Here is a 27,582-nt window from a genome sequence, read left to right on the forward strand (position 1 = left end):
CCAATAACCCACAGAGAAAGAGATGGAGACATGGTATCTCTTTATCAGACCTTTATTAGCAGACTGTTCCCTACATGAAGAATCCGTGTTAGATTTGCATTATAACAATTTGTGGTTACAGCTACAAAGATGGTTGTCATTTTGCATTGATTTTTGCATTCTGATATTCATATTCTCATTAGGCCACACTGGTAGGAAGGAGCCACTGCAGAATTTATGACAGGTCTCAGGAAGAGGGGGGTGGAAAAAAAAATCATATCACTAATCCATTGTTGGTTAGATTTCCACGTGGCTACACCACTGAAAGTGAAGGCAGAGTCTCACCTGGGAGACTCTCCATGAACCACCAAAATCTGTCAGAAATAAAGCAGCTGTTTGAGTGCTTAGCAAATCCTTTTCCAATTTCTCCCACACATCTCCACAGTGTCCTCCTGCACGTGATGAGCACTGGCTCAGCAGCAGGGGCTGCTGATTCAGCCTTGAAGCACAACTGTAGCAGCTCGTGTCCAAGTGCAAGTTTCCTTCCATCTCTCTGGAAATGTGTATTGTCTTTAGTCCCTGAGATTTCTCTCTTCCCCCCTTACCTCAAAACTCCCCCAAGCTCTCTTAATTAACTGTTGTGACATCCAACATCCACAGACCTTCCACTTCCCAGCTTCAGCCATCCCCCCAAAGCCTTTCTGCCATGCACAGAGGCCATTCCAAGCTAAGGCAAGCCTCACAGTGCACCCTCTCCCCTAACTTCTGCTTCCTCATCTGCTCCCTTCTCTCCTATGGCTTCTTGCTACAGAATTTCTCTGGGCTGAGGTCCTCCAGCAACAAACCCAGACGTGGGAAAGGCAGTTCAAGCCCCAGAAGGAAGGGACAAAAGTGACTTTAGCATCCCTCCCCACGACTCAGCTGTGTGATGCAAAAGAACTAATAGAGAACTTTTTAAAACAGGAGAAATACAAGCACAGTAACAATATTTAAACAAACCTATAAAAATAGTCTGAAATAACTCTGTTCAAATAAATACAAAATAAATATGCTTTAAGCAGTAAAACAGTGGAATGCAACGCTGGTCCATTTTACCCAAAATGAAGAGTTGGGTGAGGATCTCCCAGGCCTCAGAAGCTGGATCCTATTAACTAAAGCAGCCCATAATGCTATCAGAGAAATTTTAAAGCCATCTCTTTCCCTTAGCCTTATGAAAAGCACCCTTTGAAAGGCAAGCAAGCATGTCCTCAGGACTGAAATCTCCCCTCTCCCAGTGACAGCCCCTCTCCCTAACACCCCTTCCCACAGCAGACATTCCTGACTTGGGGCCTGCACGGCACCAATGGAAACCTGAACATGGATCTACCAAGAGGTCTAAAGAGATAAGATAGCAGCATAGGCACGGGGTTTGGAAAAGGTTCACGAGCTCTCTTGGCACCAGGCAGGCTGGGATTCAGAGGTCCATGCAACGCTGTGCAGGGGCTCTCCTGTCGTGCTGGGAGCTCAGCTGCACAGGAGCTGTGGTGGTTTTGTCTTTGTTCACTAAAGCCATGCATCACAGTGCCGGGCAGCCCAGGGCTCTCCTCCTTCCCCTTTCCAAGCCCCTGCAGAGAATAAGACAAGCCAATCCCGGCATGCAAAGGATACAGGCATGCAGGCTCTAGTCTGCTGCTTCTGTTAGTAAGTGCATCTTGTTAGTGGGTTTATGAGACACACTTAAACCTATAAAAAAATAAATAATCCTAATTCTTCATCAGGCTGGCTTAAGTAACCTTCAGCCTGGCTGGGATAAACCACTGCCCACCAGCCCTCCAAACCAGTATAGATCAAAGTTACATTTCATGTCAATTCTTGGAAGCAGAACATGAATGTCTCCCACCCAAAGGAATATTTGTAAACATAACAAGCCTGGTGCGGCAGCAGCTCCTACACAAGGTTTGTACAAATTTAAACAATGGGCAGGAAGTTAAACAACTGAATGGAAAAAGCAGCTCTCTGAATGGAAAAAGAAGCTCTTTCAGCAAGTCAGAAGGTGCTCATCTGTAGGCAAACAGGCAACACGCTGAGAGCAGACCTGTAACCCAAATCTTTGCTACTCTGTCATACTGCTGGGGACTGACCTCAGCAACTCCCACCTCAAGATCTCCCAGGAGTTCAGCTCCTGGTCTCCCAAAAGGCCCAACAAAAAGGACCCCGTGATGGTTTATGTGGAGCTCTGAGTAGCAAGATGGCAAAGGACACAAGATCCTCCCCTCCCTCTTCCTTACTGACTCACAATCTGAGATTTCACAGCTTTGCTTAGTCAGCTTAGTGTCGACACATTCACAGAATGAGAGATGGCTTATATGTCTTGGGATTGCATCCCAAGATTTCAGAGTTCCAAGTCCTTAGCATCTCCTGGTCACCGTGAGTCCACGCCCAGAGTCATCTTCAAGTTCTCATAGACCACGTAGCTGATGCTCACAGCTGGGATCACCTTCATGAAGTTGGGTGCCAGACCCCGGTAAAGCCCAAACGCTCCCTCTGTCTTCAGAATGTGTTTGAACAGTCCCCTCATGGTCACTTCAGGAGCACCCTCCACTGAAGCTGGAACAGGGAAAGCCACAATAAATAATGCAGCCTATGTGGTGAAAACACTTTTGTTTCCAAGAGCAGTACTGATCCATGTGCTTTCAGATGTTCCCAGAGCAAAGGTGCTTGGTGGGGGACAGCATTAACTTAACTCAGCTGCCCATGCTGTGCTCCACACTGAAGTATTTTCTCAAACTTGCTCTGCAGATGCCCTCAGCCCAGAACTGCTGATCTGAGCAAAACAGAACCTCTGTCCTGGAGGTCCTTGGTCCCAGAGGTTAGAAGGGCAGCACAAAGTCCACTGTCCCCTTGCAGCATCACAAACAGCCCTTGGTCAGCTGCGGGGGCCAGCTGAGGCTGTTGTTGCAATGCTGACACTAAAGATCTTTTAGCTTTGCTCAAAAACAAAGACAGGAGTTTGTAGCCATGATATTTTCTGAAAAATCCCTTTGCTAGGATTTTTCTCCTGAGAAGCTGAGAGGCCTCAGGAACAAAATGTAAACAATAATTATCTGCTGCTGCGGGATGCAACAGGTGCATCTGGGATTGGTCTCATGTGGTTGTTTCTAATTAATGGCCAATCACAGTCCAGCTGTCTCAGACTCTCAGTCAGACACAAGCTTTTGTTATTCATTCCATTCTTGTTCTATTCCCTGCTAGCCTTCTGATGAAATCCCTTCTTCTATTTAGTATAGTTTTAAAATAATATAATATATATATTATAATCATAAAATAATAAACCAGCCATCTGAAACATGGAGGCAACATTCTCATCTCTTCCCTGGTCCTGGGGATCCCTGCAAACACCACCACAGGAGTTCCCACTGTTCCAAAAGTTCTCACCTTGGGCCTGCATGCGTGTCCTCACAAGGGCCAGTGGGTAACTGGCAAGCTGCCCACAGGTGCTGGAGATGGTGCCACAGGCCAGCAGAACAAAGACCCCAGGGTCAGCGCTGTTGACGGCGTAGCGTTGCAACCAGGTATTTTTTAGTGTCTGGAAGGAACAAGCCCGAGGTCAGCAGGGAAGAGGCAAGCAAAAGAGTATCACATTTCATGAAAGATCTAGAGTAAAGGCCCAGAAAGTTCCAGGAAAGTTCAGCCAAAAGCACGGGGCTTCTCAAATCTTTTTGAGCTGCTGTTGCCATAGTGGCTGGGGAAAATCCTTCCTTTAATTTTCTCATTAAGAAAAGAAACAAGGGGCCATGAATGATGCTGACAATGGTTTATGAACTAGAATCAACATATTGGATTATATTTTAAGCCATTTTGGGGTAAAAAAATACATTTGTGCCCCATAAGGCCATTCAAGAAAGCTTTGATAAATTACTTGAACTCCTGTCATGACTGAAAGGTCTGACAGTGATAAGCCCACACAAGCAGCACAGCCCTACAATAGGCTAACAATAACATAAAACATAATATAATAATTGTGAGGCTTAACCTAACAATAGCTTAAAGGCTTCATACCTCATAGACTGCCAGGTCAATACCAGCATATGGAATGATTCCCAACATGTTGGGGATGTAGCCTTTGTAGAAGGCAGCCATTCCTTCCTTTGCAAGGATGTTTTTGGCACAATCCAACATGCCTGAATATTGTCCTGTCTTCCTCAGAGCCATCCGTGTTTTCAGAACCTAGAGGACAAGAATAAATAGCATGAAGGCCTACAGGAGAACCAGCAGGAGAACAATGTACAAGGTCATTCTTAGGAGCACGACTGTCAGAACCACAGCAAGTGTCCTGCAAGCAGTACTGCTGGGTACCACCTCTGAGAACTCATTAATTAATTGTCCCAGTGATGGTGTTCTACCCACATTTTCCCATCCACAAGCCCTCCTGGGCTGGACTCAGCCTCCTGCCTCACCTCCATGGGGTAGATGCTGCTCTGTGCAATGGCCCCAGCCAGAGAACCAGCCAGGAGCCGCTCGTGGATCCTCAGCATTTCCTGGTCAGTGCCGATGAACCTCTTGATCTGCAGAAGCCACAACAGACAGACAGACAGACAGTGAGGCTCCCTGACTGATCTCAGCCATCGCTTTCTTTCCAGCTGGTCCTTCTGCAGGCACAGCTGTGCCCTCACCTGCTCATAGGCCATGAACTTGATGGCTGACTCGGGTGCAATCTTGAGCACGTTGATGCCATTGCCTCTCCACAGGGACCTGGGGCCGCCCTCGCGGATCATCTGCGTGAAGCCGCCGACGATGCACATGTTGTTACTGCGCGAGGCGTGGACCTGGGGACAGGGACAAGCCTGGATCAGTTCCAGCCCCATTACGACAGTGCAACGTTTTTCTGTAATCCAGGGACAAAAGGGCGCTTTTTTATTTACCCACAGAGTTGCCAAGGCTTTAATCCCTTCCAGATAACTTCTACAATGGGAAAGCAAGCTTCTTTTCTTTTTTGCCAAGTCTAGCGTTAACTAATCAATCTAATCAATATCTCCCTCTGGAATGGGAGGAAAGGTTAAACAGGCAACTGTCTTGGCTTTTTCCCATACCTAGCACAGGATCAACTACCCATCAACTTCTCAGCTGGTTCTAGAGCAGTGACAAAGCAGGCTAAAATCAAAATTTTCCAACTCCTTCCTAATGCTGATAATACTGATATAAGCTCTGCCAACTGACCACCACATTCACTTCAACTCTCGTGGCCTCAAGGTCTTTCAGAGGATCACAGGATTTTAACCTGTTTCACCAAAAAACAAGTTTTCCATAAAACTGTCTACTAGACTACTGACAATTTTGACATGTCTACCTCCAAAAAGATTCTCTGTACTTTTTCTAGTTAATATGACCTTCATCACTCAAATAATTCAAAATGCGTTTAAAAATAGCAATAAAAGAACAACAAGATTAGCATTGACCAGAGTGCTGTACTGTGTTGATGAACATTATAACCATAACTATTAAAGGAATCTGCTCAGGTATTTAAACAAACTGGAACTGCTCCATCATACCTGCATGAGCACTTTCAAACGGTCCAAGGGAGCTGTGCAGGTTCTGGACACGGCACCTGCACCTCCACCTGCAACCAGATGTCTCCACCACATCCCTGTCTGCCTCTCTTCCACTGTGAACTCATCAGGGACAGTCAAATTCTCTCCTACATCGAAGATCTGCAAAAGGAGAAGGTATTGAGAAATGCTTCATCAGCCAGTGATCTTGCTAAAGTTTTACTGGATTTACTGCTCTTCACTAGCAGCAGGTGCTGAAGTACAGGACCTGCTTATTCCAAGCCAGCAGCTTATCTACAGCCACTAACTGCTGTGCCTGGCCACAGGAGCTGCCACTGCTAAAACATGTCACAGGGGAAACTGAGTTCTGATTTCAAGATTCTCTCCAAGATCCTGGCAACTGCTGAACATTTGTCTACATCAAAATACTGCAGGTATTTAGGAACAAACTGACCCACTGCAGGCAGCTGCATGGCAGAGAAGCTGGACCTCTCCAGAACCCTCCAAGCTGGCAGCCTGTTAAATCTCATTAAATACTATTCACGTACAGATAACTCCAGGAAGGATGGCTGCCTCTGGAATCAGGTTCTAGTTCTAACAGGTCCTGAACCAGCTGGGGCTGGCCACTGGCAGGAGCTCCTGGAGGTGCACACCAAGAGAACTCCCTCAGCTCCCTGCAGTACTGCAGTCGTCATCACCAGTGCCAGCAGCTGTGACAGTGATATGTGGCAAGATTACAGCAGAGGACAGGAAGCAATTGAGCTTCAAGGGCTACAGGGAAGCTGTGAACCATGAAGAGAAAGATAAGGACTGCTGATAGCAGCTCCTGGGGGCCAGGGCTTGGACCAAGAAGCTGGGCAAAGACTGAGACCTGTTGTACAGGAGTTTTTCTTACCGTGGAGTGCTTCCAGTACAGGATGATTTCAGGAATGTTCTCCACAGGGTGCAGCAGGTGATAGTCTCTCCACTCATTCCAATCAATTGTCATTGTCCCATTTTTATCCATGCTAAAAAGATTGATCATCAGGTGAGTACAGACTCCCACTGGGTGACAAATTCCTCCTCCCCTTCCCTTTGATTATCCAAGCCTACACCAAATACAGCTTTGCAAAGCAACTACTAAAAGACTTCTAAAGAGACACAAGACAAAGCTAGGAAACCTTCTGTTCACCAAACAATGCTGAGGTAGAAGTGGGCTCTCTCTTTCCTCCCCTCTCTCTCCCTTCTAACCAGCCCACAACAGTATTTGCAACCCCTCCTACCAAATTCAGGGACATAACTGACACTGAAGGGAAAATAATACTTACTAGGTGACAGGACCCCAGAAGTGTCCCGTCCTTATTCTGACACACAGGCAAACAGACAGAGGGAAGGTAGCAGAGGAAAAAAAGAGGAAAAAAACAGCACAAATAAGTGGTTGTTAACATGTTAGTGCCACATGCATAAAGCACTTAGCATTTCCAAAGAGCAACTGCACAGTCCTTCTCCACAGCAGCAAGCTCAGGGCAGCAGGACAGTCAGACAGGGATGCAAATCAGCTTAGGTGCAAGCACTTCCCCTCAACAGGTCAGGGAGAGACTCTGACAGTAAGTCTCAATAAAGCATTATGATTTTATAATTGTATGCCAATTCACAGGGAAAAATCAAAATAGAAAGTAATAGGAAAAAAGGGAGGAACCAAAGTCTCTGGAAAGTGCATACAGGGGGAAAAAGAGATGGGTTCCATGTCCCTATATTTCTTTCTAGTTCCCTTGACATAAAACAGAAGAACCAGAGGAATCTTCACCTCTTCAGTATTTTCTCAGCCTGCTGTTCAGAGATCTTGACCCCCAGGTCCCGGAGAGACTGGACAATCTCCTGGGCATCGATGCGGCCTGTGAAGATAATCCAGTGAGCTCAAGGATACACATCACAGGCTAACACATGCTCCAGTCCACCCTGAGCATGAGAAAGGTGGTTACCATCATTCTTTTTATCCAGACTCTTGAAAACCAGTCTCAGCTTCTTTTCATGGTCTTGGAGATAGTGAACAAATTCCTCAAAATCCAGCTGTCCATCCAGGTCTTTGTCTCCAGCCTTCACAATTTTCTGTTCAGAAAACAACCAAAAACTGTCAGTTCCTTTGTTCACTCAGACAGATCTATCTCCCCTTCTACCATCTTTAAAACATTTCCCACACAACTTTGACTTTTTCTCCAAAAAGTAGCTGACAGAACTGTAATTCTCCTAAGAGAGTTGAGCAATGCCATAGCATAGAAAAGTCACCTGATTCCAACTGTTTCCCAAAGTCCATTACAGATGAAATGCCTCATGTTTTTATCAGGGATATTATGCTAGTGTCACGTGTCTAATCTCAGGACTGTACCTTGATTAACATCTTGCAAAGTCCTTGTGGAGGTTGAGGTTCTAGAACTAAGTATGAGTCAACAGATCTGCATAAAAAGTGAATCACAAAACTTGAACTTATTTAAAAAAAGCCCGAACAGGAGAAGGAATTTCATGCCTGCTACAATCCTTAGAGAAGTAAGCTCCCTCTGGCAGTAACTAACTCCAGCCAGCACAATCCTGTCCAGCTCTAGTGAACGCAGCCAAAGATAAAAACCTTTGTGAAGTGGTTTAGGCACCCTGAAGCTATGTGCTTTAATTACACAAGTTTCCATGAGATGCATATAGAGCAAGAATAGGTTCTTAGTAGGACAAAGCTAAAATCAAGATCAAACTGTGCCAGACATCTAGGACAAGGTAAATGACTAATTAACTCACTGCAACTCAGTGAGGCAAGAGCCCATGGACTGTCCTCTCTAAGGGCACATGGCTGCATGCTGACAGGTGAGGTGATCTCCAGACTACAAGAATGTGGCTCAGGGAGTTCCTCTCCCCCTTCTGATTCAGTCACTTGCCTTTGACAGCCTTTAAGTCTTTTCCAACATCAGCGAGCAACACTCAATTAGGTGTGATTCAGTCTAGCGTATCACCCAAAGTTTTGTTTTAATTCTTGTAACATTTATGTTAACAACAGATGGGTTGTTAAAGAAGCTCTGAGCTGAGATGGGTTAACCCTCTGTTCACCAGTATCTTGTTCAATATTTAGCATTCAAAGTATTAGGCAAACCTAAACTCACTGTGGTATGTCCTCAGTCTGTGACCACCAGTCCCCTTCATAAGCCATAAGTCTTTGTTTCAATGTCATTTTAAACTACTTCAGTACTAAATCATTCATTATTGAAACGCTCTCCCTCACCCAGCAAGTCCTGCCTCTTTAGCCCTAATGCTATGAGGATTATTCCTAATCACTTTATGAACCTTAAATAAGAAAGTGCTGTCCCAGCTGCCCTGACCTCCAAGGCATGCCCAGTATTCCTACCCTGCCATTTATCATATGACCGTTGTGAAGTTCAGATACGACCTCACATTCAACCTGTGGGCTAAATATAGACCAACACCCCTCTCCTGTCAGCACATGGCTTGAACAGCTGATTCAGGGCTTCCCTCTCACTGGCAACCCCCAACCAGTTGACAGGCATTAATAATTCGGAGGCACTGTAAGAGAGATGTGACTCTGCAACTGCTCCCTCTCTCTCGGCTGCAGAAATGCAGCCTGAGTGATCAGAGACTGCAGGCAATAAAAGCTTTGCCCTTCCTCCCCCACAGCCACAGCACAGAAACGCTGCCTGCCCGACAGTAACCCACAGCACACGTGTGAGGGGTGAGAAAGCCAAGCTCCCAGCATCTTCTCTGGAGGTGTGAACAAGTATCTGCCTGCACCTCTTCGCTTTCAGCAGCAAACATGAAATCTGGCCATTAACAGCTATTTTGGCTGCAGAAGTTCCTGTGGTCACCACACACCTTCCAGCCTGCTGTCCATGTCCTTTCAGAGGTGTAAAAAGCCTCCCCTGCTTGGCTGATCAATAATCAGCTCTCTGGGCTCTTGACAGCCTGATCATGAAAAAAAAAAAAAAAGTAGCAGCAAGATGAAAGCAAGAGCTCTGACACATCAGGATGGGAAATTCCACGTATTTAGTGCATGTCCCTTCCACAGCAAAGCAAAAGGGTCTTGCATAACCTTCCCCAGCTCAGCCCACCCACCCCTGGCTGAGTCACTCACTGAGCTGCTTTCCTCCTCCCAGCACAAACCTGCTCACCTTCACCAGCTTCAGCTGACTCTACATTCCAGCCCTGCTGTCAGGAGGAGGCATGGGGAAGGATGTAATAAGGAGGAAGAGGATGTGAAATGCTGTATCCGAACAGACCCATAGAAGCAGAAGACTCCATAGTTTGGAAAACCCCTTTTTTCTATTTAACTCACATCAACTGGTTTAAATAGTCTAATAAGCACTGAGACTTCACCAAATTCAAAAGAAAAGAATCAAAAAGAAAAGTGTTCACTCCACACCGGTTCAGCAATCCCTGCCAAGGGGCACGAGAAGCATTTCCATGCTTCACTCAGTTATTACAACAGAGCCATCACAACCTTCTCCCCCTCTCAAACAAGCCACTAAATGTATTAAACATCACCCCCATCCCTTCTATTCCTCTCTCAGGGCCGTACCTGCTTCCACTGGCGATAGGTGGAGAATTCCTGGGAAGGAATGAGGAGGCTGAGTCGGAAGATGGATTTGAGTTCGGCCGGCAGCCCCTTCGACTCAAAGTACTCAAACTCCGTCTGCCTCTCCCCGAACACCGGCACGTACAGACAGAGGCAGAGCATCTTCCTGAGCCCAACACTCGCTGCCCTGCTCACTCCGACCGGCGAGGAAGGGAAGTCAAACCGAGCGATTCCCCTGAGCTAATTTCAGCAGCGAGTGGAAAGGAAATGCCAGCGAGTCTCATGACACACGCCTATGAGCGAGCCCGGCTCCGGCGGGATTGGCTGCACAAGCCCTGCCCTTCTACTTAAAAGGGAACCGGGGCTGCCGGTCCCACCCAGCCGGGGCAGGGACACACGTGAGCGCTGCCATTGCTCAACACCTGGCTCCCCTCAAACCTTACATCACACCCGCGGCCACTTAACCCGCACTGGGGGCCTCTTAACCCACGACCCCTTGGCCAAGCGCCAGGACACTCTCTTGCTGTGCCTTACAGCTGATCAGTCCCTTCCTGATCCTGTTCTCACCTCTGTAGGGATCTGTACAGGTAGCAGTGGGCACAAGTCTTGATCACAACCTCTCCCTTCCCACAACACGGGAGGACTATCACTGCCTTCCCAGAAATTATTTTTTAAAAGTGCAGTAAGAACAGGATGCAAGCCACTTACTGCTTTAGTACACATTTAGGATAGCCAGCTTAAGCAAAAACTTTCCACTTTTACGAGGTTATTTTGTTATGCCAGAGTTGACTGGCTTTGGTTGAAAGTTCTCCTGAAACCACTTGTGCCAGCTCAGAGCAGACAACCCCTGCACACAAAGATCTCTCCCCTCTGTAGCACTCCAGTTACCAACACAGCAGCAATAAAGCCTGTGGAGGTTTGTCATTAAGCCAAATACAGAGAAAATCGCCCAAATCAAGGGCAGGCTTCAAAACAGCCCCAGCTGCTTCTAAGCCTCCTAGCTAAGCATCCACACAGCAGCTACACCAGCTTAATTTTTTTCATCCTCTTCTGACTCCAATTAAACATTGCAGTCATTTGTGTGCTACAAGAAGTGTCCTGGGCAGAACAATTTTCCAGTTTCCACCCTTGACAGTTTAACTGCTTTGTAAGCAGTTCCTGAGCTCCCATTAGGAGCAAGCCAGGCTGAAGGGAGTGTGGCACAAGCACCATTTAGTGCAGGTATAATTACAGCTTCCTGACCATTTGGTGGAGTTTGAGGTACAGGGTAACACCTCGCTCTCCAGAGAGAGTACCAATGTGCAGGAAGTAACAATGCTTTTCAGGACAGAATCACTGACTGCTGACATCAATTTTAAATAAAGTTATAGTCTTAGCTTTAATCAGAGAGACGTTATCACGCAGGCAAGATGCAAAAAGCCACAGCCCATAACCCAAACACTGAAATCCCATCTGCAGCAGAAGTAACAAAATGTGTTTGCTGAACTGGTTCAAGCCAGCCAGGATAACAGCCTTCCTCACTGCTGCGGACACAGCAACATTTTCAAGTGTTGGTTGTGTTTGGACAGCCTGCCTGACAGAGCAAAGTCCAAGCAGCACTCCCCTCCTCAGGCCCTCATGCACAGGGTGCCTGGGCGTCTTTGCCGTGGTGTTTTGTTCTCTACAGCAAAGCCAAGGTCTGTAATGAGCTGTTCATGGAGCTGCATGTCAATCACACCAACTGGGAATATTTAATCTGTGGCTTCATTTCAAGGATTTTTTTTTTTTTTTTTTTTTTAAAGCTTAATGGATCACGACCCACAGCAACTCAGTACCCTTGGGATTCGTGACCTACAATGGTGTCCTCTGGCCTTCCTGGGGCACCTCACCTACCCTGGCACCATGGCCAGGTTACCTAACTAGGCTTAACCTACTCCCTGCTGACGTCTCTCTGCATGAAAACAGGATCTTCTCAGGGACTCCAGATCCTCTTAAAGATCAGCTGCTGCAGCAGCTCACTGCATGCATGCCCACAGCACAGCCCAGCCCAGCCTTCCCACCAAGGCCACTCTCACTGCAAGCAGCACCCTAATGACACCTACACCCCACTGTCCAACACCAAACACCCCCACAGAGGGGAGCAGAGTGGGTACCCCCAGCAACAGGCAGTAAGTGAACAAATCTAACTCAGATTTGCTTCACAAAGCCTTAAGATCCTCCGTAGTCCTTCCCACGAGTTGCCAAGCATCACTATTATAGCTGCTTGGCAGCTCAGTTGCTATGCCAACATGATGCAGATTTTCCTAAGAAACTCTGTTTGGACTTGGCAGCTAGAGACAAAAGGCAAAATCGGCACATTTTAGGAAAAAAAGCCCTTCTACCTACGTCAGAGGAAAGGAGAAAGCTAATGAAGTTAAAGCTGATTTTAAGCAGGGTATTAATTACAGAACAGTGAGCTAAGAAGGAGAGACAGATTACAAATGAAGTTTATACCAGCAATTCACCTTATAACGACAATGGGAACTTAAGAAGTTTTTGTATTTCAGCCTTAAAAATCCTGGTAAAGCTGGAAATACTCAAGAGCCAGGCAGCTCTCCAAAGCTGCAGGGATCAGTGCTGCTGGGACACTGGCGTGGGGTCACTGGCCACATCTCAGCACACACAGAGCCAGTCCCACTGCCCCAGCACCTGCAGGCAGCAGCACACACAGCCCAGGGCTCCAGGCACCAGCTATGGACAGTACATCCCTCATTAGCACTGTCTATTCCTGACCAAAGCAAGGACAGGGCACAGAGCTCAAATGAAGTCACTCCTCCCTGATATTTCCATCCACCAATTCTGACACTGAACCGACACATTTCTGGGCCATGTGGAGCCAGCCTGGCTAATACCCTCTGCAGATGCCTTGATGACAAGAAAAGTGAGCCATGAAGGAAGGCAAACACAGCTCCTTCTCCCTTTAGCAAACTCATTTTCATTTTATTTATAGGATTTGGTTCTTTTAAATGCTGCACAAGTTACCAGTTTCCATACCCTGCCATCCTTGCTAACCTTTCCACACTATTTGTACACTTCTGAGCATCTGCTTCATCACTGGTTTACTACATCACCTCCAGAATGTACCTCCCAAGGGACAGAAAGATGCAGCCATACAAGGAGCAGGAAAGTATGCTGTTTAATTTTGAATTTTCTTTGCTAAAAAAAAAGGCTCTAAAAATATCAAGTACCAGCAAGCGTCACAGTCACGTAACATCCTCCTTCAGAGGCAAAACAGCTCTCTGGGCTCCAGCCCTATTGCTAGAAGGTTTCACTGGGTTCTGCTGACTTGGTCTTTTTTAATTTCTAGAAACTAGCTTATAATTAATTGGACAGTACAGAAAGTCCTCACAAAGCACAGAGAGTGTACAGTGTAAGAAGAAGGAGAGTTAATGATTTAAGAGACCCCAGCAGAGTAAAGAGCTGCAACCAGCCCAGGCTTTGCCAGGGGAGGGATAAGAGAGCAGGCACAGCAGAGAGCACTATGTGATATTTGACATAAAGGTAACCAGGGAAGGTGACCTGTTCCACCGACAACACACGGATCCAAAGTTACAAGTCCAGATGGTGACATCAGGGGCAGATCATGCCTGTTTCCTGTGTACACAGATCCAGGGCCAACATAACACATTTGCAATCAGTGTTTTCTCCCCATATTTGCAATAACAGCCTCATGTTGGAACAGCTTGGAACAGGCAAACATCTGAGGAGGAACACAGCAATAACAAGATTGAAGAAGCAAGGTCAGGATGCCCCTCCAGTGAAGTTTATGGATACACATCAATTTCCTACAGAACCCCCAGTACCAGGTGTGATATTTTGTGTGGTTTTAGGAGAAGTAGTAACAGGTGTTTTTACAAAATGAAGTGGCCTACCAATCAAGAGATTGTTCCCAAGGTTACAGGCAGCCAGTGGCAGAGAACAAAAGCCCTCACTTTCTATTAACACCAAATAACACTCTTTGCTCACAGTGGTTTATTATCTATCCCTAAGGCTGTATGAGACTTTTCCCAACACTTCTCCTTCAGACAGGTAATTGGAACACTGATATCTGATCAAGCACAAAAAAGTCATTGCATCTTAACAAGTTACTTACTGTCCATCAGCTGAGCCATGGGCTGGATGAAGCATAAGCCAGCCTGAATTGCAAGGTGAAACATATCTGCATAATCCTCAACAGAAGAGCTTTACACTGTATTTCACTTAACAATCAGGGCAAGCTAAAATTACTCAGTCACAACCTCCTGGCAGATGGGCAGTTACTTCCTAAGATGCAATAACTCTGTTTTACCACATCCTTATCCTCTAGGTATTTCTCCATCAGCCAATCCTACGGTTCTTATGCAGCAGAACTTCCCAGGGTCACACAGGAAAGAGGAGACTGGTATCAGCTTTCAGAGAAAGCTTTATTTCCAGGTGTGAACAGATGGACTCTCCCTGACAGAGAGACCATTGTTCTCTGGAAGACACCAGAGATTTTCAGCCCTGTAATTCCAAGGTTTTCGTCACCACTTCCTTCAGTTCTGAGTCTCTGTCCTTCTTCAACCTCTGTGCACCAAAGTCCTCCTGAAAATGCGCATGCTCCTTTTTTGGAAGGGGATGCACAGTGCTAACTGCTAAGGATAGAGATGAAGGCAAAAGTCCCTGCAGATTTTTCAGCCTGATTCAAGCAGGGAGTGGCTTCTGCTCTCCAGAATGTGAAATGCCGCCTTGCTTGTTTCCATTCAAAACAGCAGCAGAACAGATATTAATCCTCTCTACAATTTAAACCTGTTCATCCCTCATTTTAAAGAGAAAGCTCACAGCAACAACCATGCCCAATTCCCTGTGAAATAAACTGCATCCTGAAAGTCACACACCCCTATCCTTGCTGCAGCCCTTCAGTATCATCCCCACCCTTCAGAGGCCTTATCCCCAACTCCTTCCCATCTAATCCCAGCTCACACCCTTGGTTTTAAACCACAAGTAGTCAGAGCTGACTGCACCATCCTCAGGGGAGACAGACAGCACTTCCCTCCATTAAATAAGCCAGAACTGCAGTCGGCCAGCACTGTGCTGGGAGCTCCAGCACTAAACTAAGCAGCTTTTGTTCACCTCCCCCCAGACAAAGCCTCACCATTTATTCTCTGCCAACTGTGCGCCCCCACCACCTCCCCACTCTCCTATCCCCTGGGAACTTCCCATCCTCACGCAGATTTTAGTCTCTCCCTTATGCCACCCGCTCCCCAGGGACAGTCTTTACTCTCTTCCGGGCTCTGCCATTCAAATAATTCAGCCAGTTATTCATTTGCTCAAAATATGCAAGTTTTACCAAAGGCTTGCCAAATTAGCAGAGACTGACTCCAGAACATTTTAGGATGCATTTGATTCTTTGCTGGTCTGGGGTGCAGGGGTGGGACTCGCCACTAACCTGCATTATCATTCCCTGTCCTCTAAGTCATGCTTTTTGCAAGTTGCCCAGGAATCCTGGAGGCCCCCGTATTCCCCCTTGCCCCTAAAACAGCATTTTTCTCCCACACTTTGAACATCATGTTTGGAGGGTTAGATCACCTCCTCTCTTCAGTCACTCCCCTGCCCCCCGCCCCCTTCCTTTCTAGCAAGCACACGCGTTAGACCCTGCTCCCTTTTCCTGTGCCTCTCCCCCCTCCCCAAATTCACACACACACACACAGAGCTACTCACACACTCCACCTGCAACACCCCTTCTCCCAGCAGACCACGCACTCCACTGTCATGTGCACCAACCCCTCCTCAGGCCCCTGGATATCCCATTACCTTTGGAAAATGCTCTGCGGGTCCAACCACCAGTAGGATAGTTGGTCTCCTTTCAGTGGGATCAGTCCCTCTGTCCTGTGTCTTCCCCAACACCTTTGGCCCTTTCTCCCCGGGGCCTGGAAGTGGGGTGGTGTTTCTGGCCTCATCCTCTTTTTCATCTGCAGGACCTTGGCATATGGCCCTGGGAAGGAAGCTAGACAGAAAATGCCACAGGGTCTGCAGCATTGCTGCTCCAGCGAGCATCCCAGGCAGGGAAACCCTGAGCGCTCAGGAGCTGCCCGCTGCCAAGGATGATGTGACTGCACTACCAAGCACCCCCGAGACGGGAATCGGCACGGCAGCCAGCGGGAGCTTCAACCCAGCGACTCCACCGGCTCCGATTCTTTACAGACCGCTCCTGCGGACGCTTCCTGCCTTTTGAAATTGCTGCTACTGCAGTCGTGCCTGGCCTGACAAGCAGCTCATTGTACCAGAGCCTCAGAAATCTGATGGCAACAGACAAAGCACAAGCCCCCTGGCACGGAGAAGCCGAGACTGCTCGCGCAGAGAAGCCGAGACGCCGCGCTTGGGAGGAAAGCTAACGATGAACCTCTCCGAAAGGAGCCTCTCAGAGCTGCACACCGAGCTGCGCGTCCCGGCTCACGGCAGGCGATGCCGAGCAGCGATGCTGAGCACCGGGGCTGCGTCCCCACTGCAGCAGTGCCCAGCCAATCCTCGCTCCCGACACTGCGCTGCTCCGGAGCGCGGCCGCGCGCGCAGCCGGCCGGGAGCGCGCCCCGAGCGCGGGAGGCCGCCCGCAGAGGAGCGCGCCCGCGGCCCCGGGAACCGGAACGGCCCCGGGAACCGGCACTGCCGCCCCGGGAACCGGCACGGCCGCCCCGGAGCGATGGGCAGCGGCCGAGGGGTGCGTGCGGCTCCCCGGCTGCAGCTCTTTGTTAGGGCGGCAGATGGTTCCGCAGAGAGAAGCCGGCTTTGCCCAGCCGTGGCCGCATTAACCTCTAAGCGTTCTCTCTCTCTCTCTCCCCGGTCTATTATGGTCTCATCCGTGCCTACAATAGCTCCTGGTGCTGCATTGTGCTGCCAGCACAGCGCCCACGGCCATTCAGCAGTGAGAGTGAGAGCTGGGCTCAAACCATCGCTGCTTGGTCGGCTGGCCGAGCTCTGCTGGAGGAACCTAGGCAAAGGTAGGATATGGATGTATATAAGCACAGGGACACACGATGTTGCTTGGATTTCTACAAGGAATGCTACGCTTTCCTCTGCTGCCACAGCAGCATTTATTCATTGATTAGTGAGCTGTATCGGCCTCCCACCAGAGCCCACCCTGGAGGAACCCAGCATTTTCCATTTTACAGTTCATCAACTTACTTCATATTCCCAGATTCTTTGTGTCCACAGAGGGCACTGCATGCCTCACTTCCAAAGTACTGTGACTCTTCCCTTAGTTTGGGTGTCTTAACAGGCAGAAAAAATGAGTACAAACCCACAGCTTCCATCACCTGGGGCTCCCTACCCAACACAGCAAGAGCCACAGCAAGCACAGGACCTCAGTGTTCAGCTTTTAACTTTTGAGAGTGACAGACTGCAGAACACTTCCAGTATATAGATATTAAATGTGAAAATACAATCCAAAATCTAAAAGGTCTGAGAGCCTTAAGCAGCCAAGTTGCACATAAATTTTGAGATGAGCATCACTTTTGGGAACTTGCTGTCATTGAATTTCTATAATGAACCTAAGTAATGGAAAAAGTGAGAGACAAGCACATAGAAGACACCACATTAAAAAAATTCTTCTGCACATACACCAGAATTACTTAACAAGAAAAAAATGCTTTTTAATCACAAGGTCTATGTGCAGTATGCAACAAAGTTTTTTATCTTAAAATTTGACACATACCAACAAGTAACCACACATAAAAAAAAATTTTAAATTATGGGGCAGTAACTCTGGGGTGAGGGTGTGGGAAAGCCCAGTCCCTCTCTGAGGAATGGCACAGGCTGGTTCTAGTTGGGATGCAGTCAGCAGCTCAGGCACAGGCAGAAAAGACTGAGGAATTCTTGTCATGCCTCCATTACCCTGAGCTGCTGTCAGTCATCCCAGCTACAAGCACAAAAGTTAAACTACTTTCTAACACATAGTGAATCAGATCCTTTAAGATGACATTTGGAAGTTTTTAATGCTGTCAAACCAGAGGAACTAAGCAGATTTTCTGAACTGGGCACAGTTCTTCAAAATCAGCTTCTATTAGCCTAAGGCTGTGGTTTCACAAGCAGCTGTGAACTAATCTGAAGCTTACTGCCACTCCAAGTCATCTCACACATCCACTTAAGCCCTGCACTTACCTTGCTCCCATGCTCTTCTGACAACCTCATGAACCCAGCCAAAAACCTGCAGAGCTTTCCTGCTGAGGTAACCAGCTGAGGCTACTCATGGATGGGGTCCAGAAAAGTGTGGAAAGGGCATCTGAGCTGCCTGCAGCAACAGGCAGGCTGCCCTGCCACTCACACAGCTACAGGACACTATACAGAAAGCAAAGCACCCAAAGCAGAACTTGAAATTTGTCCTCTGTGGTCACTTAATACTCACAAGGCCCCATTAACCAGCTGATGTTACCTGCCACTGTTACAATTGTTCCCCTGCATTAGTGTTAATATTAGTGGTGTGTGCACATCTTCCTTTGTTCATGCAGAGATTTCATAAGAAAATCATCATTTCTGCAAGAAATTACATGCCTGGGGTGTAATTAAAGCAGAAACTTAGCAATGCTTCTTTGGCCTCTGTCCTCACTAAAGGAAACCTCAGAGGAATTCTGCCACCACACTAATTCACACAACTCCTTGAGAACAGGCAGAAGTTTCTAATCATATTTAAGAAAAAAAAATTAAAAAGCATTTATTTTACCAAGTGGGGAATTTTATTAGGCCAGAATTATAAACCTAGTAACAGCAAGATGATTATAGCTAGAAGCAAGACAACTGCACTCCTACAGGGAATCTGTAGGGAAATATTACTCTACCAACACCACCATGAAGCCAATCATTGACACAAAAAAGATGTAATAAATACTGTGAGTCCAGCATGAAAGGTGACACAAAGGAACACAAGGAACAAGAATTCACTTTTTCTAGAAATCATGAATGAACACCTAGACCACAGTGAAACAGCTTTCCCAACCTCAGCTTCATTAGGAGACAGCTATTCTGCAATTCCAGCTGCTGACATGATCCAGACCTGGGATTTAAGGCAGAAAAAGCAGGAGGGCTGATCTGAAGGCTGGCTCTGGGCCAGCACACCAGCCCCTGGGGACAGAAGGCGCCTGTGGCAGCTGGCCTCAGAGCCCTGCACACCAAAATGGGGAGTCATTAGATAGCCTGAGCAGAAGCTGACAATAAAGAGCTGTAATCTATCCAAATGGAGACAAAAGAGAGAGAAAAAAGCAAGAGACTGACATGTTTTGCTCAATTATTTTCCTCAGTACTGCAAGCTGGCAGAGGGAGGTTCTGCATAAGCCATAAATTAAGGTATCCTGGTACCTTTTCAGCCACATCATAATACCTGCTGAGTCTAAAACTCCACTTTTCAGACAGACACTTGCCTTTTCCAGGCTGGTACACCTGGCAGAAATTAACTTCTGCTTTAAGATGGTTTCTAGAAGACTTTTGAATAAATGCACAGCGTTTTCCTGTGAACTTGTAAGCCTCATCACCGACAACTTGCTAACACGTAAAAAATGTGAGAGGGAGGGCAAAAAGAAAGGGGGAGAGAGGGAAGGGAGCTGTGCTGGGGGCAGTGACCCCTCTCCTCCCCCAGCACAGGAAGAGCTGCTGGCATCTCTGGTTCCTTGAGTGACCCTGCAGGAATGAGCAGTGACTCATCCCCTCTGGGAGCCTCCTGGAAACACCCCAAGGAGCCCTGCTGCCTACATGTGTGTGCACCCAGAAACAGCACCCAGCCCCCAGCTGGGATGGGCCACCGTGGCTCTGCCAATCACCTCTTATCTTTTCAAATTTCATTTCTCAAAGAGGAAAACGTTAAGTATGTCACTACTTCACACTTTTTAAACAGTTGAAGTTAACCCTGCACGGTGCTTCTCACACCATGACATAAAATCTCAATGTCTTGGCCACTGCTGCTTAAATAATTAAACTGTCTGGAGACATTCAAGTACATTCATATATTAAGGTGACACAGCATAGCTCAGGGAACACTACAAAGCAACCCAGGTCTCTTCTGTTACAGAAACCCTGGCACAAGGAATTAGCTACCCAGGCTGATCTATTCAGGCATCCACAGCCAGTGCCAAATACAAAAATACAGAGAGAGCTGGCCAGGGACAGGGAGCACAGAGCCACTGCCCAGGACTGAGAGTTCCACCAAGGTCATCTCATATTATATGAAGAGAGGGATTAACCAAGAGACAGGGCATCCTGAATACTCAGAAATTAGAAAATCAACTTCTTGCTGCACCAGACAGTTAAGCAAGAAAGCAGGTAGTGAGAAAGGATGGCCCTGCAGCAGCCCAGGCCCAGGCCTGCCCCCACACAGCTCTCCTTAGGCTAAGCTATGTAGGTTCACATACCAAGCAGCTCTGCCTTTCCAGGCAACTCATAATCTAAAAATTTCAAATATTTCTCTTAGAGCAGAATTCTTCACTGCAAACCATTTTAGCTGCCAGAAGCCTCCCTGCAGCTCATGACTTGGGAGTTGGAAAAACTCAGACATCTCAGCTGCCTTCCCATGAGTTATCACAGCTATGCTTCTTCACCCAAGACAAAGACTGGGCCATCATTAAACTGTGCTCATGTCCCACATTCACAGGGACAAATATAGCAATAGGACATGAACAAGAACAAAGACTCATTTCCCATTTGCTACAAGTAGGGCTGTAGGAAAAAGCTCCCTCCCCCTTCTCCTCCTCCCAACACTGTATCATGTTATACTGTGTGCAACCAAGGGCCCAGGGCTGCAGCATCACCATTTTGTAGGGCTCTCAAACAAAAGACCAAGTCCTTATTACGGCTTTGATGTCTTTTATTAATGCTCACCAACCATTTAAGGGTTCTGCTCAATATTCAGCGAAATTAAAAATAAAATTTAAAAGAAACAGTAAGTATGCTGGAGTTTTTTTACCTGCTGTTATCTCAGTAATCTGACACCTCCCTGAATGAGGTTTTAGGAAGTTAACCTCTTTTCCAAAGCAACCAGCAACTGCACAAGAGGAAATGGCCTCAAGCAAGACCAGAGGACATTCAGGTTGGCCATCAGGAAGCATTTTTTCACCAAAAGGATTGTAAGGCACTGGCACAGGCTGTCCAGGGAGGTCACCATTCCGGGAGGTGTTCTCAAAACAATTTAGTGCTAGATTAGGTAATACAGTGGTGCTGCATCAAATGTTGGACCCTATCCTGGAGGTCCTTTCCAACATCAATTCTTCTAAAAATCTGTGCAGATGAGGACAAGGAGATGTGTCCACTACTTACCAAGGTATTGAGCACTGGTCACTAAAAAATGCCCCACAGAACACACTGAAAGACCAAAGCACTGCTGCATATTCTACACAGGCACAATCAGCTGCTTTGGATGAGTCTTGTTGTTTCATTCCACTCAGGCTGAGGAGTTCCTACAGGCATTCACTTCCCTACACAGTTCAGAACAGACCCCATCCTGCAGGAAGCAATACTGTGAGGCCACATCAGTGATACTCAGGATGCCCTTCTACTTACACAATGCTGACATTTAAAATTTATATGCTCTAGTCAAAGTTGCACCTACATCTCTCAAAGGTCAGCCAGCAGCCCTTGGTCATTAGCACTGTGCAAATAGGACAAAGGTCTCTGCTAAATAAACCAGAGAACCATCAGGCTCCTCCAATTTTCTGCAAGATAGGACAAAAACAATCCTGGAAGAACAAACATCCCACAGGAGTTATATACCTGGTCCTATATGTACATAAAGCAACACTTGTCTAATCTGCAATTGTTTGTTTATATGCAAGGAAAACACGCAGGAGCAAGTTTCTCCTGTGCATATTTGCATCTAAAACCTGTCTCCCAACCTCCCCTCAGAACACGGAGTGGACACACACTGCCCATTTCATGCATTAATCACACTAAGGCAGGGCTGACCAGACACCAGGCGTGGGTCAAGCCTTTCACCAGGACAGCCTGAGGTTCCCTGCTCCCAGCACCCCTCTCCTCCTCTGTCCCTGCAGGACCTGGCAGGGTCACAGCCCGGGTGGCTGCAGTGCCAGCCCGTCTCCCTGACATCCCCTGTCCCAAAGCTCTCACTGTGGGGCTCCTGGCCAAGGCTATTAATAACCAACACTAGAAGTTTCCTTGTGCCAAAGCCAAGGCCTGTCTTCTCCAAGTCTTTTCTGCAGCTGTCAAGAACTCATGTGATTGATTAGAGTTCATTTGCGTCTTCAGCCTAAATCAGAGAAGGCAACAAACCCCAAATTCATACCAACTAACCACTCACCACAGATTTGAAAGTTTTATCTACAATTAAATCACTGACCTACAGTTCTGCTCTTGCTCAAGTGCATGAGAACAGGGTCTCCATCAAACCACATATTTCATAATTACAAAGAGCAAGAACAGGTCTCCACTCCCTGCAGATCCAGCAGATATGATCTATTTTGTTTATTATTTTAATAAACATTACTCATGAATGTGTGAATTTAATTAACATGTTATTGAAAATGGTTTCACCTTGTATTAAACTGGTTTGGGGTATTCACAAAAGGTAATCCTTTGGGATTAGTAAGGAGATGGGTGGATGAGAAGTTGTTGGCAGCAGAGGGGAGGCTATCAACTGGAATATCAAACTGTAACAGTACTTGTCCAATACAACCTTGTGTTGCTCAGTCCTTCAAGGTGAATTACAAAAGCCCAGTCAAAAGCTCCACAAGTGCCCCAGCAGGATTCAGGACACATAAACCATAAAAATGTGATAATGCATAAATGTATATAGGTTTGGAGATGTATTGTGAGATCTAAATGAGAGCTGGAGAGATATTCCAGTCCAAATTACAGAACAGTATTGGAATTTTGCTCTTTTTATTATAAACTGACTTCTGTAATACAATCGAAACTCAGGTCCTCCAATTCCAGATGGCTGTAAATGGAAAACAGGTGAAAGATCACACTGGAAAAAGTCCCTGCTCCTTCTGCACCTTACAGTTGCTAAGAATTGCAGTACATTGTGCACAGTATAAAACAGAGTATTCCAAAGTGCTGAAGAACAAAAAAACAGTTACAGAAACAGAGCCTGAGAGGAAGAATTAAATGACGTCATGACAGAAGATAAAGCATTGATCAGAAACAAGATTAAATTTTTTTACGATTGCAACTGCTACAGTAGAAAGAGTTTCTCAATCCATCCATGGAGCCACTTGCCAAAGAGCTAACTGATTTATTATCCCAGAGTGGCACAGGCACAGCTGGAAGAGTCCAGGGACACACTTAAAATGCAAAGCTGTTCCGAAGAAAGGCCTGACGCAAACAGAACGCTGCAGAGTCCAGCTGCAGCAGCACAGCTTTGCTTTACAGTACATGGGAAAAGTAAAAAACAGACCTTGGGGGGAGTTTGGACAGCCAGGACCTGAATATCAAAGTGGAGATATGAAGCTAAGGAAGAAGTGATGAAAGCAGATTTCAGCAGCCTGGGAGCTGATACAGTTTTCCATGGGGAAGCTGATACCGAGGAAGCAATCACAGTTGAATACATGAACTTAGGAGGGGAGTGTATCACAAGACCAAGGAGGACATCACTGTTTAGGGTAGAGGCAAAGAGGACATTTGGGACTGAAAAGAGACAAGGGTTATGTTTTCTCTGTTTCTTAAAGTGAACTAGTCCAGCAGAAGATGCTGAGCACTACAGAAGAGGCAGCTGCAGACAAAGTTCACCACTTCAGTCTGTCTCTAGGCAGCTGAGATTAATTCCACCAGTTCAGACTGTCTGGAACTTCAGCAGCAGAGATGAAGTTTTGGAATGGCATTCTAGCCCTGCAGTTAATCAGGATCAGTAGGAAAACAGTTATATTAGCAAACACACAAATATTACCATCACACATTCTTTCAGCAATAGGACATCCCCAGACACAAAGTAGGAAACAGTTCTGTTTCAGTATATTTCCATTGAGTGCATACTTCAAGCTCCATAGGTCTATATAAAGTCAGAAAGCAACAGTAACAGGACATTTACCATCCCAGAGATAGATGAAATTTAGCAGTAAAATACTATCCCTTCACACAGTAGAACAAAAAAGGCTTTTAAAAAATTCTTCACATGGTTATCATTTTACTGCCCAAACAGAGTGAAGTATGTGGATTGCTTCATGCTGACCAGTGCAAACAAGCATTTCGTTACAAGGCTCACTGGTCTGGTACACTGTTATTTGTCAATTGGTTTAAAGATAACAGCATGGGTTAAAACAAAAAAAAAAAGAAAAAAAAGCATCGTTTACATAAGCAAATTCCACCTCAAAGGACATCTGAGTGCAAGCCCTTCTCTCCCCCACCACAGAAGGCCACCTCTAAAACAGAAAGCAGCAATTTTCCAAGAATGCCACAAAGGGTTTTATCTCAGCAAGAACTCTCAGGCATTGAAGGAGCCAAAATATTGCTCATTTTCTTTTCAAGTTCAGCCCAAAAGTTATTGTTACCACGAGGACTTTCAGCCCACTGCCGCAGGGAGATTAGCAACTCGCAGCCCAGATTGGCGATAACCTCACTTTACGAGCCCAATGTTTTCTCCATCTGCTCCCAAACATTAGAAGGCAACTCCCATATCAAATGTACTGCTGCATGGAAGGAAAAAGAAAGTGCACCACAGGCACCAAGTAATTTACTAATCACAAGTAATCCATGTGATTTATGCCCAAATTGGTCTCCAAATACCATGCTCGATAAATCAGAAGGGTTTTTTATCTTGACACTTGAGCACTTTCCCTGTGCGTGACCTCACATTAGTTAGGCATTGAGATGCCGTAATTAGCTAAGGATGGAGCAGAAAAAGGACTGACTTATTAATAGAACTGCCTTGGAAACAGGAAGTTTATCTGATTTCCCTAAAAACTGCTTGACATGGAAGTTTGCTAGCCAGCTGAGGGCTGTTCCCACATTTTTATCTGGAACTTGAGAGAGTTTTGAACTCTGCATCCTCACTCTCAACGGTTTCACTCTCAATGGTTTTTACCCTGCTAAAGGGGATGTTCTACCATACTAACAATGCTTTGCAAACTCCAGAATGTTTTGAGTTGAGAAAGAGAGCACCCAGTTCCACCCCCCGCCACAAAATCAAGTTGCTCATTCCAGCCTGGCCCTGAACCCTTCCAGAGATGGGGCAGCCACAGCTTCTCTGTGCACCCTGTTGCCAGTGTTTCACCCCCCTCACACTATTGATGTGGAAAAGGAGTCAGAGGAAGGAAAAGGCTGAGGAACAATACTGACAGACAAGGGCTTCAGCAGAAAGACAGGATTGTTAAGCAGCATCCAGCCAGTGCTTCCCTCAGCAGCGAGCTCCGGTCCCCGCAGAATGGTTCCTCTGTGCCGCTCCCGCCAAGCAAAGAAACTCTCTGCTGGGAAGTAAAAATGCAGTTTGTTTTAAGGTGCTTCCTCCTGGGCTACAGAATGCTAGGCTGGATTGAATTGCATGCAAAGAGAAGGGAAAGCAAACGGAGGCAGGGGTGCAGGTGTAAGCACAGAACGTTCTGGGTCATGGGGGATTTTTGCCAGAGGTCAAGGATTGGCCCCAGAGGTGGCAGCAGGTCAGTGTCACAGGGCATGCACAGGTGACTTGTGGTACAAGCAGATCGACATACCCAAATGCACCCAGCAGAACTCATGTTTTTTCTAGAAACAGCACAACTAAACTACTCACAAGATCACACTGCCAAAGAATTCTCGTATTTTACAGCAGCTAGGAAGATGCCAACCAAAAAGAAATGTCAGAAGTTAAGATGCTAGAGATTCAAAGTTAGAAAGGAACTAGAAACTCAGGAAAGGACTGTGTAATTAAAGCACTCAAAGTGGGGCACCACTCCCAGAACAGGGAGAGAATAGGAGCTGTCACTTGAATTAACTATCTTTTCAATGACTCAGAAGTTATTCTTAAACTCTTCTTCCTTCCTGTAGGACTCAGGCACTCTGTAGTGGCACATCCCTGGCTGCACCCATGTGTTTATCTCCTATCTTCAGATGGTACCGAGTTTTTTATGGCCCTGCACATAAAATACAAGCGACTAGGCAGGAGAAGACTGTGCAGCACTGAGGACAAGCCACATAGACATGTAAATTGCACTAGTCACAGTGACTAGAGCAGCATCACGTTGAACCTTGGAGCCCTCAGAGTACAGCATCACACAGAGCGGTGAGTACAAAAAGCTCCCTGCAAAAGAAAGCCAGAGCTGCATGTTTTATACGTGCAAATTGTACAGTGCAGCAGCCTCCCTACATTCTAAGATATTTCCAAACCCATAAAATAAACGAGTCTGGCATAAGCCATCCGGGGCAAACATGAGAAGCAACACGCTGCCAGACTCACATGAGAAACACAGTGATGGACTGAAAGCTGCACAATTATCCTGACTGCAGGAATCGCTCCCAAAGGACCTTCCACTAGTGTAAGCCAGCATGCAACTTGCCCTGTCCTGAGTCCTGCAGAAACACGATTTCCTTTATGGTTTTTCCTGCCCAAACACTTAAGTTTTAATCTTATTAACTACGGACAGTTAATACCGTACATGCCTACAGGTAGCAAGCAAGCTGATTCCTCCGGGCCCAGCGTGGAAGCCAGCGGGGTGGCTTTGAGGCAAGGACCTTGGGGAGGGGAGCGGCCGTGTCGCATCCCAGCCCGGCTCTCGCTCGGGGAACGGGACGCAAAAGGACCCAGGTGCTGCCATGGCAAAACACAGCTAGAAAGTCTCCAGAGTCCACGTCCTGCTCCCGAGACAAACACAGAGAGGGCTCCGGAGCGGACACGGGACATGGGGAGCGGCCAAACCCTCCCTGAAGCCCGCAAGGCGGGAGCACTCAGCCCCGCCGGGCCAGACCCCACCGCCCGCCGCCTCTCACCCGCAGATCCAGCTCGGAGCGGTGCAAACCGAGGCGGCCCAGCCCCACGGCCAGGTCGTGGATACAGAGCGCGCCGTCGCGGTTCACGTCGAGCTTCTGGAACAGGGTCCGGAGACGCCGGTCCTGCTCGGATGCCTCGCACAGCGACCGCCCGCAGGACCCCGCGTTCCCCCCGCCGCCGCCGCCGCCACCGCTGCTGCTGCCGCTCTCCACCGCAGATCCGTGCGGGGACCCGCACGGGCAGAGAACGCCGCTCACCACCGGGGAGGCGAGAGAGCGCCGCGCCCCCGGCATGGCCGCGCCGGCACCGAGCACCCCGAACACCCCTCACGCCCGCGGCACCGGCAAATGGCGCCGCTTCCGCCTTCGCGCCACGCGCCGTCGTCGCCACGTGACGCCCAGCGCTGGCCAATCACAGCGGGCGACACGCCCTGGTACACGCCCTCCTACGCCCACCCGGAGCGTCGGACCGTGACGTCACGGGGGACGCCCCCGCCTGCACCAATCGGGAGGAAGCGCCGCGGTGTTTCGGAGTGCGGCACAGGGGGAGGTGCAGGCGCACGGGCCAAGCTGCGATTGGCTGAACCGCCTGGGAGGGCGGTGATAAGGAGAGTTCCTCCAATCAGAGCGGGGTCCGCCAGGCAGTTTGAGCTTGACGGACGTCAC

General features: G+C 47.4%; 1 protein-coding gene across 8 annotated transcripts; it reads right to left on the minus strand.

Moving 5' to 3' along the window:
- Positions 1 to 36: 36 nt before the first annotated feature.
- Positions 37 to 27,279, minus strand: SLC25A25 (solute carrier family 25 member 25). Of its 8 annotated transcripts, none has more exons than XM_071454303.1 (12): positions 26,917 to 27,050; positions 25,294 to 25,418; positions 7,466 to 7,592; positions 7,291 to 7,378; positions 6,812 to 6,847; positions 6,400 to 6,511; positions 5,508 to 5,666; positions 4,632 to 4,784; positions 4,416 to 4,523; positions 4,018 to 4,185; positions 3,394 to 3,544; positions 37 to 2,565 (listed from the first exon to the last, which is right to left on the minus strand). In XM_071454303.1, the coding sequence occupies exons 2-12, from the start codon at positions 25,333 to 25,335 to the stop codon at positions 2,381 to 2,383; spliced, it is 1,329 nt and encodes a 442-aa protein (XP_071310404.1). In that variant the 5' UTR covers positions 25,336 to 25,418; positions 26,917 to 27,050; the 3' UTR covers positions 37 to 2,380. The 8 variants fall into 8 exon arrangements, with proteins under 8 accessions (XP_071310404.1, XP_071310405.1, XP_071310397.1 ...); XM_071454304.1 differs by having other exon boundaries at positions 25,294 to 25,421; XM_071454296.1 differs by lacking the exon at positions 25,294 to 25,418 and having other exon boundaries at positions 26,917 to 27,279.
- Positions 27,280 to 27,582: the final 303 nt, after the last annotated feature.

The sequence above is a fragment of the Agelaius tricolor genome, unplaced genomic scaffold (assembly GCF_023055355.1).
Source record: "Agelaius tricolor isolate 1412-34295 unplaced genomic scaffold, bAgeTri1.0.p SCAF_38, whole genome shotgun sequence".
Classification (NCBI taxonomy): Eukaryota; Metazoa; Chordata; class Aves; order Passeriformes; family Icteridae; genus Agelaius; species Agelaius tricolor.

What these genes read in the sequence shown, in the direction of transcription:
- SLC25A25 (XM_071454296.1), bottom strand. Translation starts at nt 27,210, where the DNA reads ATGCCGGGGGCGCGGCGCTCTCTCGCCTCCCCGGTGGTGAGCGGCGTT. An exon ending in GCTCCGAGCTGGATCTGCGG is followed by an intron (nt 7,593 to 26,916) that starts GTGAGAGGCGGC and finishes TTTTCTGAACAG; the next exon opens with AAAATTGTGAAGGCTGGAGA. An exon ending in GCTGAGAAAATACTGAAGAG is followed by an intron (nt 6,848 to 7,290) that starts GTGAAGATTCCT and finishes CCTGTGTGTCAG; the next exon opens with AATAAGGACGGGACACTTCT.